At 41.7% G+C, this 14,880-nt stretch overlaps 1 protein-coding gene across 1 annotated transcript in view; it reads right to left on the bottom strand.

Moving 5' to 3' along the window:
* ksr2 (kinase suppressor of ras 2) overlaps positions 1-14,880 on the bottom strand; it is a 568,763-nt gene that overhangs the window by 87,863 nt on the left and 466,020 nt on the right. The window contains exons 14-15 of the mRNA XM_085961784.1: positions 11,359-11,410; positions 7,120-7,496 (exon numbers count right to left, since the gene is read on the bottom strand). Of these exons, the coding sequence (XP_085817910.1) occupies positions 7,120-7,496; positions 11,359-11,410 (429 nt within the window). The remainder of the gene's footprint in view (positions 1-7,119; positions 7,497-11,358; positions 11,411-14,880) is intronic.

The following is a 14,880-nucleotide window of genomic DNA, read 5'->3' as shown; positions in this document are numbered from 1 at the left end:
GACCAACAACCAAAAAAAGCCATCACAGGGAAAGTACAACAAAGTACACAAGGTGGCTGAGAAGAGTTCAGATGAGCAGAATTCGGATTCAGACCCAAACGGCCAGGAACTGGGTAGTCTGAGAATTCACAATGTGAGTAAGAAAGCTGACCTACAAACTATCTGGGTCATGCTAAAAATAGCCGGAGTCCAAGTGAAAATGGAGTTGGACACTGGATCAGCCCTATCAGTCATAAATCGAAGGGATTACAACCGGCTATTCTCACATATACCCTTGAGAGATACCAAGTTCGTATTGCAGACATACATGGGGCATAAAGTATACCCCATGGGAAAGATAAGAGTCAAGGTGAGAGACAGGGGCAAAGAACACCCCGGAATGGACTTATACGTACTACCTGAGGGAGGACCACCACTTCTAGGATGGGAGTGGATCAAGAAAATAGACATGGAATGGCACTACCTCAAAGCAATAACGAGTGAGGACTCGGGGCAGACAATCAGCTCAGACTCTGAAACGGATGACGATAAGACCAGCCCAAGCATGAAAGACAAGTCTAAAATGAACTTGCTGACTAAGGTTAGTAGAACGAATGTGGGCATAAAGGCTTATGCTCCAGAGGAGAACAAAGTTTCAGAACAGAATTCCTCTGAACAACAACAACATAGCTTGAATTCTGAGTCTGTTCAAGTTACAGACATATACATTACTGAGGAACACCGAGCTCGAACTCAAACTTATTTCAAATTACGACAGCAATTAGAGAAATTGAGTTGCCGTCTTGAACAAGAGATGAAAGCAATGAAAAAGTTCTATGACACCGAATGGGAGAATCTGGAAAGACAACAGAAGCAGCTGAGGGAGAAAAGGGAGCAGGAGCACACAAACCGTCTGCGAGAGGAGGCCAAATGAATCAAAGCTGATTCGGTTTCTGAAGGGGCGTGCTCTAATCTGGTGGAACAAGATGTGCAGCAACTGAAGGCGCTTGTTAGCAGGTTGCAGGCAGAAAAGGCTGAGTTGGTCGACGTGACTTCCGAGCTCCTACTGAAGTTGGGTGCAGCATCACCGGACGATTCATTTGTGGGAATTCGAATGGTGGAGGCTGCGGATGATGGCAAAGTAGAAACAGCAAAGGAGCCCCAGGGCAAGTTTGTAAACAGCCCTGCGGCTAATGGGAAACGGATGATGGCTGAAGAGTTAACAGTCAGCCAACTTCTTCATATGCTGAGGGACAAGACCCCGAAATGGGAAAAACTTGAACACGAGCCTCAATCTTCAAAGAAAAGGGGTTCGGAACTCTCAAAAGTTATTGAAATAGCTGAGGTGGCAACACAGACTGAGAAGACTGCAGCGGAGCCGCTCTTGGATGCCGAAAGTACGCTGACTCACGCCAATGCAGAACAACAGAATACTGAAACAGCTACTTCAGTAGAGGGATTGAATAGTCCGATCAATCAATCTCCGAATGAAGTTGAAGTATTGAAATCACAAATGATGTCATTAGTAAAAGACTTGCAGGAAGCCCAGGAAAAACGGGATGAAGTTGAACACATGAAGAAGTCTCTTCAGGAAAGATGTCAGGATTTGGAACAAAAGTTGGCTAACATCCAGCTGGGTAGGGAGGAAATAGAAGACCCTCCCGCTGGCTTAGCTCAGGACGACACCGAATATGACCATGACCTGTTGAGCGACACCGAATATTACGAGGACCTGTTCTGCCCAGCTTGTGATGAAAACTCCCAAAGTGCAGAAACCTTGATGAATCACAAAAAGTCTAAGGAACATCGGGAGATGGTGGCGCTACTACGGGAGGAACTGTGCAGGCAGCTGGCAGCTGACAGTGGAGCCCAGAGAGTCTCCAAGAAGCAGAAAAGGAAAAGACGAAGCAGAAAATAATGACCATCTGAACCATTATCACCTCTACCAGACCACGCACGTGCTCCCTCCAAATGGAGCCAAATCAGTTGGAAGTAGAAAAACTTCCCAAGGAATCCAGTGGTTTTTAAAAGTCAGCAATGCTGGTTCAGAAGTGACGGAAGTTCAAGCTGTTAAGTTTAGGGAAGGACTATTGGATGAGTCACTCCAGCAACGTGAACCGACTACACCACCAGGAACTGCTACACCACGGAGGCGTTGTCCGGACTGAGTTAAGAAGCACAGGAGACGCCTCCACAGAGACTAAATCTGTGAACTGTTTTCCACAGAGACTGAAATTGTGAACTGTTTTCCACAGAGACTATATCTGTGAATTGTTTTACATGAAGTTGAATACATGTATGTTTAATGGAGAATAAGTATGTTGTAAGCTAAAAAAGGAGGATTGTAGTGTATGTAACCGTTCTACCTTTAAGAGAACTATTTTATGTAACCGTCCACCTTTAAGAGAACTATTTTAGGTGTGGCACTACTTTATCCTGGCTGCTGTATACTGTAATACCAACGGTGACCACACCGGTATATAAGTGCTGTGGCAGAATTTATTGGGCAGATTCGCCCTGACCTTCGAATAGTAAAGTCCTGTTTAAGTTACTCTTGTAGTCTGTGTATTACTTCGCTATACAACCCACAGACTTTACATAAACCTCTCTAGCAGGCTACTTATCAGAGGATGATATAGGATAAATGAAAGTTGTTATATTTGGCTCTTCTGGGACCCAGATTCAAGTTTCAAACAATGTATTGGCCATGATGTTGCTGATTGATTGCCACTTGCAAGATATTAAGCAGGGAGCCCTCAGCCCCCTCACATAGTTGTCACAGCAGAAGTAGAAGACTCCTCAATGCAAGGCCTGGCCACTGTCTCTGGTGCTGTGTGGCCTGAGCTTGCTGTGGCAACCAATTCTACCAGTCCTTTCATTTTGTTGGAGATTTAAACAACAATGGATAGCCAGGAATGATTACATAGCAATAACCTTATTAGTGGAGTTCCCTAAATTTATAACTGTCATCTGAAGCCCTTGACAAGATTACAGCTCTGAAATTACCATAAATCCATTGCTAGATTTTGTTCAGTGTGTCAAAGTTTTTCCTGGTATGTGTCGTGGGTTAGGACAACCAGTGCTCTCCGAGTAGTTGGTACGTGACGAAATCCCATCTGCAGGATTATTGATTTTTATGTGATCACTACAAGTTTATCAAGTGATAATAATCAGTTGATTTCTAGGAGATAGCAGTCATTACATACTGTAGAGAAATAAGCTGCAGTTGATTTCAGGTCACCTGTAGGTCTAATGTATACTATATTGTCACATATTGAATAGACCTAAAAGGTAAGAAAAAAGTAATAGAGCAATATATTCCTCTTATTGTCAACTTAATCTGTCAAAAGCAACTGTTGAAAAACAAAGACATGGGGATGGATAGATATTTTGGAGCGTTACTTGATTACCTTTGTAAACCACAGAGTATTTACTCAGCACTTTTCCCTCAGGAGATTAAATGGATGGGTAATCTCCCTGATAGGGTAAACAGTACACAATCTATGGAAAGATCAGGCTTATTTAGTTGACTTTCTGTGCATTAGGTTCCACATGAAATAAATCATCTGCTATTTGTATTATCTATGAAACCCACATTTTTACCTTCCTGAAATCCCACATGAATTTACAGTGCATGGTGGTCAATCATGCAACATGCAATATTCCATGCCAACTCAAGGATTTAGCTTTAGGTCAGTTTTAAAGTTAAACCTTTAACTCCAGCATAAAGTGGAAACAGGCACAACATTTTACAGGGATACTTTCTCCGTATTAAATAGAATTGTCTGACAAAGCATTCCTTGAGGAAGTTGAGGAGCTTTCCGTCATCTTCATCATAATGACATGATTTGATGATCGAATTTGATGCAATTTAAGCCACTGTGTCAATTTAGTTCAAATGAAGCCAGTGTCCCTTTAACACTAACATTGCACTGAACATAAAAAAATTTTGACAGAGTGCCAGGTAAAATAGGCAAGTAAGATGCATTATTGTGGGCCATTTAAAAAAATGTTTCTAGTGTTTTTTTTCTATGACATGCAAACTCACTCATTGTCAAGAACAACATAATATATGTAATTCATGAACACACCTGAAAATCTGACAGCTGATTCTATGGTTGGGCCAAAAAGTTGACCATGCTCCATGTGCACCCACACTGGTCGAATGGCAGCTTGACCATGCCAGATTTCACATGGAGCTACCTTGTGGGGGGAGGGTGGTGGAATTGGGAGACCAACAGCTTCTAAAGGTCTGCTGCATCCTTAAAGGGAGGCGGCATTTATTTTTTGAAGGCTGACTTATTGTACAGCATGGCTGGAGGAGCTCCCAGAATGCCTTCTTCAATGAAGAGAGTCTGGAAGTTTCATTGGTGGAGCTGTCTCTGAGGAAAGTTGCCATTTTTGAGGAAGAGGGAATCCCCCAATAGAGATACAGGTACACTATCCCTTATCCGAAAGCCTTGGGACCAGCTGAGTTTCAGTTTTCGGAATTTTTCGGATTTCAGAAGGTATTATTAGAAGACTGGGAAATTTGTATTTAATATGAATTTTAAAAGTTCAGGCTACCTCTTGTGACTGTTCCGTGTCTCATTCCCCTTCCTGCTTCTCTGGAAAGCCAAATATCGGCTGACTCCTACTAAGCTGGCCCGCAAATCAGGTCGGGGGTCGGGAGAAAAGAATATCGGACGGGCCGCGGTTCAGGTCGGGGGTGGGGGGGGAGGTCGGGGGTCAGCGGGGGGGGGAAAGAATATCGGATGGGCCGCGGTTCGGGTCGGGTGGGGGGGGGGGAAAAAGAATATCGGACGGGCCGCAGTTCGGTTCAGGTCAGGTCGGGTCGGGGGGAGAAAAGAATATCGGACGGGTCGCTGCAGCTATCGGACGGGCCGCTGTATTGTTGGGTTCACTCTCCCGGTACCTCCTTCACACTGCCCGGCTCGGCCTGCAATCTCCTACCCAGGAGGGAACTCTGTGACCCTCTGCCCTGCTCAGTGTAAGTTGTGCGCCACCTCTGGTCATGTCGTGCGCACGACTTACGCTGAACAAAAAAACTTTCGGTTTTTAGAGGTTTTCGGAAGTTCGGATAAAGGATAGTCTACCTGTACTATACAGCACATATGGCAGGAGGTGTCCAATCATGTCAATAATGTCTCCTCAGTGTATTGCTCGTGGAAGCATATTAGAAAAAAATCTTTAGATTCAGGAAGAGTACCAAGATAAGGAAGACTAATGGGTACCAGCTCAAAACAAGCGGATAGTTGTATTATGTACATGCCAAGCACTCAGCCCCCAGTATGCTGCCACATTTGCAGGGCAACATACAAAGCACTGGGCCCACCTCTCACTCCTTCAACCTTCAAAATATCTGAAACGGCACCTCCAGCTTGATGGCTTTTAAACAGATAGGCTTCCTTTCGCTCTATCTAATATTTTTTTCCAGCAAACATACTGTACGGTTTTTAGAACTACTTGCATGCGTTCTACTCATCCTTACACATCAGGCGGAATGTAGGCTTCACATTGGGATGCTCCTCATATTCAAAGGGTTCTCTTGTTTATCTTTTCAAAGAAGAAGGCTGCACATAACCATCAGCACAGAACCGCACTGGTGGCTTATCATGAGTCAGTAACATAGAATTTCAATGTGGTGGTGAATTTAACCACAACAGGCAAAGTTGTTGCTGTGCTGGATGTCACCCAAAGGTCCAGTCCAGTAGATAACACTACTCGGCGACCACCTCGCTATTCAAGATCTTCCATCCATTAAAATGAGTGGAAAACCTGCCTCCCCAACCCACCCCCGCCCCCTCCCAACACCCAACAGGATTGGTAGACTTCTTAATCAAAGCTAAAGTTTCCCCATGGACATTAAACAGGTAGAATATCTCTCATGTCATCTTATTGTGGTGTATTCCTTTAAGTTTTGTATTTTGAATAATTAACAGCCATCTGAGCGGATTAGCAACAAACACTGAATCAAAACTAATATTTGGAGAGATTTGCTGGTGCAGTGTAGTGCCAAGAGACACTCAACCTAAACTGGGATCTAGTTCATCAAAACGGGTGACTTGCGCTGCTGCTAAACCACAGACCAGTAGTGTGATGCGCAGATAGCAGATCTGAGTTGTACTGCTAGCTGCGGGTCATACTGAGCTCAGCATCAAACAATGTGCAGATGTTCGCTCCTCAGCTGGCTAAATTTAATGTTAGGAGACAACTGATGAAAGGATGATTCACTCAACATCAGAAATATTCCACACTAATTTTTAATGTTCCCAGGAGGTACACTGTGGCTTTGTTTCAGGTTGGAATTATACAAGGCCTATTGAGAAACCCAAGTAATGTGAGCCACCGACTTCCTGGTTTCATTGCACTTGGCAGTCAGATTGCCTCCAGGACCACGTTTAATACTGCGTCTCTCACAGTGGATACCACTGCATCAACACAAAAACCTTAACAGAGGCCTTAAAATCAAAATTCTCACAGTAACCCCTGGAGTTGCAGCTATTAACCACATGAAGTTTCTATTTACTCAGCAAGTGTCATATATGAAATGAGGTCTGGCCAGTCTCAATGAGGATGCCCTGTTCAGAATAACATTCTCATTTTTCAGAAGTCATGCTTTGAATGTGTGATGTTTGAAACTATCCCAAGGCCTGTGGTACCTACAATGATCTTTAGCCTGAACTTTGACTCTCATAATGTAAACTACAGACCGTTTACATACTCATGACCCCATCTTAATTCTCGTTGTAACTGCATGAAAAGAAAAGGAAAAAGAAAACCTTTGTTACTTGTCCATCACTCTTATTAAGTCTCCTGCTTGACATTGAGACTATGTTATGGCCAGGCAGAACATAGGATAAACATCTCCATAAGTTAGTCTGATAAGTTTCAAATAAGTTAAAGTCAACTCACAAGTGGAGACATTTATCATATCACATAGCTCCCCATGATATATTTATTACAGCTTCGTTTCAACTGATAAGAAAATTGAATGAGTGTTTTTGAACCCCTGAAAATGAATTGAAGCTGTTTTGTGATCTTACTTTGTTACTGGAACATCACACCTGTGGGAGCAGGATTCGTATCTCTTCTTCTTTATCTCGCCTACAAAATAAATTATATTAAGTCATCACTTACCTGGTGATTATAGCTAAGTGAGGGGGACTCATACAGGCTCCCATAAACAGTACCACATTCTCATGTCGAGTTTGTCTATATGCCATCACTTCCCTTTTGAAAAGTTTTAGGTGGTCCTCATTGTCCCTTTCAATATCAATCAAACGGATTGCCACCTCTCCATGCCAACGGCCATGATAGACTTTGCCAAAGCGTCCTTTGCCTATGAGTTCTCCAATTTCTAGTTGCTCAAACGGGATGTCCCATTCCTGCAGGAAAATGCTGGTCTGGCTTGCTTTTCGTGGAAAATTACGTGCAGACAACAATGAAAGGTTCATCTCCTCAAAATCATCTTCAGAACCATCTGACTTATAAGCCTCATCATTTGCATCTTCATTCTAAGAAAACAAAATGAGTTTCAATCAATCAATTAAGCAACTTGCAATGTGTATCTAGGTTCTAAGTGAAACATGCAACTTAACAGAGTGAAGACGTTTCCAAATGTGGTTGTTACATTGTACTTCTCCCACATGTATTTTTAATAAGTAAATCCAAAATTCTCCATATAATGCCAGGAAGTTCTTCAATTCAATTTGAAAGAACCTTTTGCCTTTTATTACCATATTTACCAATCCATCGCAATCTTCATCTCTCATGCTTTTTATATATTCATAATGAAAGTGTGAGACTGATTTTAAGCAATCAGATGATGTCTTGAAATACAAAAGTAAAGCTTCAGCATTCATTGGAAGCCTTAATTATGAACAGATATTCAACCTTGTACTTATTATTTTATATCATTTACGTTGTTTCAATGTAGAGGTTTTAATTCTCAGCTATTTTCTGTGCCAGCAGCAGCTGTCAGCACAGATGCTGACCCTTAGTGCATCTCAAGTCCTTGATGTGAAATGGTAATGATGTGATGATCACATGAGGGCATTACCGACTAGTGTTATATCTATTTATTGAGAAATATTCCACAGCCAAGCTACTAAAGGGGGTGGTTAGGTGCATCATATATAGTAGTAGGGAAAATTTCACTCCCTTCACAACATGGATACTTCACAACAATTTCTGGAATCTTCCTCTTTTGTACTAACCTCCAACTGTAGTCAACACTGAAGAGTATAAAAGGTTTGGTGATATCTATGTTTCCTTGATAAATAAATATACACCATAACAATGGAATCTAGCATTCTTATCTCATTAGTGTTAATATTTTTTCCTTTTAGGTTCTGCTTTTGTGAAAATATGACCCTTTGATCACCTCTTTTATGTTCATTTCACTTTTGATGTGGAATTGTGCTGTGTAATATTAGTAATGAATACATTAACATGTTAGTATGAAATTCCTTTGTCTGCTGTTTCAATGAAGACGTTAACCTGTTTATTTTAATGCAAAATGTATTTTAAATAGGTTAACAACGACGCTAAAAGAGCAGACAGAAGAATGTCATACAAACCATTAACATACTCTTCACAGTGTGTGTCTACTGACTATGAAAACCAGCAGATTCTGAAGCCATCCTTCGCTCACAAACACACATTATGTTGTCGTTACCTGTTGACTTTTCGTCTATTGTACTTTGCCGCAAACAAGCTTAATTTGGAGAATGCAGCAGTTCTTGTGAATCTAGTAATGTTTCTGCAGAGAGGACACTGTGTACTGGCTGAATCATCAGCAACCAGCACAATCAACCTGTTAACACGGTGGTGCCTTATTTTACATGCTTGAAAACAGACTTCATGTATTAATGCTGTGTGCTCACTTTCTTACTGTCGCGGTCAAGTAGTCACTCTTAGTAATAGGAGATGTCTGATTTTTACAATGCAAAATGATGTAGCAGCACATTAATGGAGTTATTCCAGTGTTCTAGGCTATTGATTCTAAGGGTGCCTGAAGGCAGGGAATCAACGGTTGTGCCAATCTAATTTAAAACATACTAAATCGTTTTCTGATATGACTACAGAGTTCATAATATAAATCAGAGCAATTTCGCAAATACAAAGCAAGACTTAAATTTTCTATAAAACTAGCGGGTGTCCTGTGGTGTTGTTCATTGGTAGTCTTGGATCTGGGGTACAGTTGTGACATTTAGCTGCTCTAAATGGGCAAATCAAGGTAATTGTAGCTATTTACAATCTGTAAAGGTTAGTAATAGCACTATGGCAACTGCTTGTAAATTTTAGGATGCAGACCAAAGACTGGCTTTCTGTTTTCAAGATTGTTTTGCAGCTCAGCAATGTGTTACATCTGGCATGTGACGTCTGCAGTGTAACAGATGAACACAAGACATTTAAAAAAACACTGCCGATGTTCCAAGGCATTGCTGATAGTAAACTGAAGGTCCAGCTGTTTTATATGTCAATAAGTGTGTCATCAACAAACTGTGATGGGTAAGTACGACAGAGAAAGTACTACAGGAAATAAGTGCCGGCTATAAGCAAAATGTTACTCACACATCTCACTCCTGTAGTACTGCTCACAGTGAGTTGGATGATGTTTTATAAGGCCAGGAGTGTTATACCATGTGATGCTCAACAAGGCTATAAAAAAGCTAACAGAATTCTAGGTTTTATCTCACTAGGATGCTGCCTGGTATAAGGAAATACAAATATGAAGAAAGACTTGGGAAATTGGGTCCTTTTTTGTTAGAACTATGCAGATAATGGGGTGATACAATAGAATTTTTTTTTAATTACGAAAGGTTGGGACAGGGTAGATCGATGAAGACTGTTTCCAGTAGCTGAGGGGGTAAAAACAAGGGGCAGTAGGTACAAGATTATATGTAAGACTTTATTAAAAAAGAGGACTGAAGAACCGTTTCCATACAAAGTTGTGAGGCTGTGGAATTCATTTCCAGGCTTACTGGTCGAGGCAGAAACTATGTCAATGCTCAAAGTTATTCGGACAGGTGGATAAAGGAAAAGGGACGGGAAGAAATTTATGTATGAGCCAATAAACAGCAATACATTTTTGCTACCATTAATTGTGAAGTGAGACAGGAAACGACGCACATGTTTCATGATGCCAATTAATAATTACCCCCTCCCCCCACCACCATATTTTCCCCTTCTTTCTGACAGTGTTGACTTATGCTGAAGTATGCTTCCACAGTGATGGCAGCCCTCCAGTATCTCATTCAGGTGTAATTTTTCATGTGTGAGCACCATAAGTATGAGGCAGTGAGTACTGGCAGGTTACTCGATTATGAGGGGGTTGGGAAGAGAGCATCGCAGCCAAGCCTGATGCTAGTCTCACCCAGTATCTATAACGTGCGCACTTTCTAGCAAGATTCACAGGATTGCTGATTTTTTTTTCTAGTGAACTAAATAAAGACTCAGAACATGTAGTTTGGAACAATTCAAATATATCGCTTTTAAATTCATTAGAACAGGTTGCAATTTGACTTCACAGGCCTACACTTGTGAATGTCCTACTTAGGCAGTCATTCTCTTTCCTGCTGTCTCTAGCCTATCATTGTAGACCTTGGTCAAACCGTGTTAGCTTCAGATACAAAAGCTTGCAATGGATCAATACACTGCACCTAACACAGGGGTTAGAACTGGAGTAGAAATTCTTCTTGGGCGGTAAAGCCAAATGTGTGGTGTTGCATCGTCCGTCTGTTATACGCGCCGCCCTATATTTAGTTCCATTGACTTTAATGGAACAGAATATCGGGTGGGGGATATAACAGGCGGCCAGTGCATACCACCTGTTTTGTGCTACCCCCCCACCCCAAGATTAAATCTCTCTCCCACTGAGACTAATTGTAGCTCTCTCATTATCCAGCATAGATGAGATTAGCTAATAAGCTAAGGCAACGTAGACCAAGGATTGAAACTGGGACCTTCCTGGTCATATATGGGTCAGTTCCATGCTTGATTCATTTATTATTAAACCATCGAGGAAGCAAGTTAGCACGACTTACATTAATTTAATTTAATAGAGCCACAGTATATACTTATACAAGAGCAAAATTTAATTTCCTCTCTATCATCATTCAAACAGTGGAGCCTAGATTTTCCAATTTTTTTTTAAACACCAGTGTTAAAATAAATAAGTTAATGCTGGAGTTACAATACCGCCGATTAGCAAATCTAGGCTTAGCTTCCTAAATTTATTAAGTCTATTGACACTTATTTTCAAATGAAATCTCTTAATAAATTGATTTATTCTTCATTTGTCTTGCTGCTTAAATTTCATGGATGAAGAGCTTCAAGAGGTTAGTTAATCTTTTCTAATCACTTCCAACTTACCTCTGAAGTGGGCTCATTCACTTCCACTCTAAGCGGGGGAGCTCCTTCACTACTGAAAAAACAAACAATTATGCTTTAGTGCAGCCCGGCAGTTCGAATAAAGTGCATGCAAACAAAAAGAAAATTCCAACAGTAAAGCCCATTCTCCACATTGGATGCAGATTATGCGGGGGTAGATTTGACAAATGAATACTCCTGGAAGAGCTTCACATGACAGGAGTGTATATCCCCTCATACAATTTCTAGTCGTTAATTTTAATGAATGGGGCTTGATATATGAATGCCTAACTTTCCAGTATACACCCTCAGTGCATGAAGCTCTGCATCAGGAGCGCTAATTGATTGAAGTCTACCCCATCGTTAATTCCAATACATTTTCATGCAGGAGAGGCTGAGAGAGATGCAACATGCTGACCAAACTGTGCTGTCCCCAAATAAATGATCCTCCTCTGTGGGGCTGATTTTCCCCAATTCAGTTATTGTGAAGCCGGGGGTAGGTGGCGGGGGAGGGGTGTGGGGACTGATCAATGGTGAGCTGTTTCCCCAGAGGGTGAGAATGTTGGGGGTGTAGCCCCTCCAACCTATTCTCCCACAGACAAAATAAGTCTAACTAATACCTGCGATTCTGCTATCACACTACAGAAATTGAATGTATGTTCAATGGACATGGTACCTTGAGAGAAGTTAATATAAATATTCAGTAAGATGGCTGGGCATTTCCAGATATAACCTGAGGAATATTTGGAAAGTAGAAAACATCTGTATTTCCATTGTAATGAGGGATATAATGGGCCATGATAATAGACTTAGCTTGGGTACCATTCAGACATCCCCCTCCCTCCTGACAAAACCATTAAGGGGAAAGTAACATATTCTGCAAATTTTGTAGACTGGGGGAAGGGGCCCTCAAGAAAACGCAGTGGTTAAAATGGGTCGTAACTGTCTAGAATACGATTCCAGTTCTTACCTCTTTAGGTACCATATAGTACTGCTGCTTGTCGTTTGGTCTGTCCCACTTACTACAGGGCTCCACGGCTGGTGTTAGATTATCAATACAAGTACTGGCAACATAACTGAATTTCTCAGCTCTCACAGCTGGCGACAGTAGCTTTAGGCTGAGGAGATCACTGATTCAGCAGGCACACAAACACAACAGTTGTGAGGCTCAGCATACCGATAAAACAGCTGAGTCTCCTAGCTGACTATCCTGTTTGCCGGCCTCCTGACTCAGTGAGCTCCCTAACCTACCAGCATTTCACTCAACTAGGGTTGCAACCCACCAGGATTCTCCTGAATGAAAGATTCATTTCCTGGGCACTGCTGGAGAAAAAAATTAGGAGGGCACTAAAGAAAATGTGTTTCCCCCCTACCCCCCCCCCATTTCTTTTGAACACTTTAATTTATTAGTTATAACAATATTAGAGATGGGAGGGGAAAAAAAGGTTGCTTGCTGACAGTAAAGAATCACCCAATCGGGTAATGGAGAGTCTGTTCACTTTCCAATTGGTCTGGGAAGGCGATGTGACACGTGGATTTTTTTAAAGAATTGCACAGAATTTTACAGCACAGGAACAGGCCATTCGGCCCAACTGGTCTACACGATACCTCTTCCCAACCCTCTTCATCTCACCCTATCAACATATCCTTCTATTCCTTTCTCCCTCATGTACTTACCTAGATGTCGCTTAAATGCGTCTATGCTAATCGCTTCAACCACTTCATCTGGCAGCGAGTTCCACATACCCACCACTCGCGGAGTAAAGAAGTTTCTCCTGAATTCCTTATTGGATTTATTAGTGACTATCTTATATTTAGGGCCCCTAGTTTTGGACTGCCCCACAAGTGGAAACATCTTCTCTACATCTACCCTATCAAACCCCTTCATCATTTTAAAGACCTCTATCAGGTCACCTGTCAGTCTTCTCTTTTCTAGAGAAAAGAGCCCCAGCATGTTCCTGATAGTTATAACCTCTCAGTTCTGGTATCAACCTTGTAAATCTTTTTTGCACATCTTCTATTGCCTCTAATATCCTTTTTATTGTATTCCTTTAAGGCCGTAAGATGTAAATGCTGGACAGATTCTCAGGTCTGCTTTCTTTTTCATTTTTTTTTAATTCCTGAAGTTTCTGTTGGGGAAGTTTCTCCATATATTGGGAATGATTGGCTTTTATTTAAATATTTTAAAAAAGGAATGACATAGAAATTTCTGTGTATGGCAGTGTGACATCCAAGTGTGATGGATGTGTCTCGAAACTTCTAGAATTACATAGAATCTACAGCACAGAAACAAGCCATTCTGCCCAACTGGTCTATCCTAGTGTTCATACTCCACAAAAGCCTCCTCCCACTTTAATTACCTCCTTTTTTTTTACCTCTTTCCCATCCTGACACCATATCCCTTGGATTCTCTTCTCCCTCATGTACGCATCAAGGCAGCTCTTAAAGATGTCAATGCTAGCTGCTTCCATCACTCCGAGTTCCATGTCCTTATCACTTTTGGTGTAAAGAAATTCCTCCTAAATTCTTTATTTGATCTTTGAGTGGTTATCTTATATTTATGTCCCCTTGTGCTGGGTCATTTTTCCATGTCAAATCATGGATGAAGACAATGGCCCAGAAATTCGGGTCCCAACGCATGAGTACACAGGGGTACTCACGCGTAGGCCCAACGAAAGTGCCGGTTTCGTGCATGCACTGCGCATGCGTGGGAAACCGGCACTTCCGTTCCCCTGAAAGAATGGGGTTCAGAGGTGGGACGCGTGCGCCGGAGAGGTAGCGCGTGCGCATTGAACTTATGTTTTTTTTACAGGGTTCTCCGGGAGGGTAAGTCTCCAGGAGTTACACTTTTAAAAAGCAGGCGTAAGGCCTGCTTTTAACAAGGTAAGTGGTGAATTAATTAAAATTAAAACATTTTTTCCACAGGTTTATTATTTTTAAATACTTTAAAGAAAGGTAAGTTTATTTTTAGCCCCGTTAGAAAATGTAATTAATTTTCTCAACAATTTAAATTATTATTTAAAATAGTTATTTCATGTAATTTATAGTTATTTTAAAAATGTGATTTAAAAAAAAAGTATTTGAAATTTTAGTGATGTTTTGGGGCTTATAGTATTTATAGGTTTTACAGCTCTTCCTGTCAAACTTATGAATGAAGCATTCCCTGCTACCATTGGCTCTCCATGGCCCATGTGATTCCAGGGGACGCATCGAACTAACTGCGCCCCTGGGATACGCATGCACTGCGTGCCGGCAGTTGGAGCAGGCCCAGGATCGGAATCCCACGCGGGCCCACAGCTCAACGGCCGGCGCGCTAGGTAAGTGCAGGTCGGAGGCTTGCACCCGCGGGAAGCCTCTGCCCTGAATTTCTGGGCCATTAGCTTCAAGAGGTCAGTTAATCTAACCCCCTTCATAATTTTAAAGACATCTATCAAGTCTCTTCTTCGTCTTTACTTTTTCAGTGAAAAGAGCCCCAGCCTGTGCCATCTTTCCTGACAGTTGCATGCTCTCAATTCTGCTAACATC

Source organism: Somniosus microcephalus, chromosome 19 (genome assembly GCF_052327205.1).
Source record: "Somniosus microcephalus isolate GS21.2 chromosome 19, FLI_Smic_1.0, whole genome shotgun sequence".
Classification (NCBI taxonomy): domain Eukaryota; kingdom Metazoa; phylum Chordata; class Chondrichthyes; order Squaliformes; family Somniosidae; genus Somniosus; species Somniosus microcephalus.
Note: the sequence above shows the minus strand (reverse complement) of the source record. Positions and strands in the feature narration are given on the sequence as shown.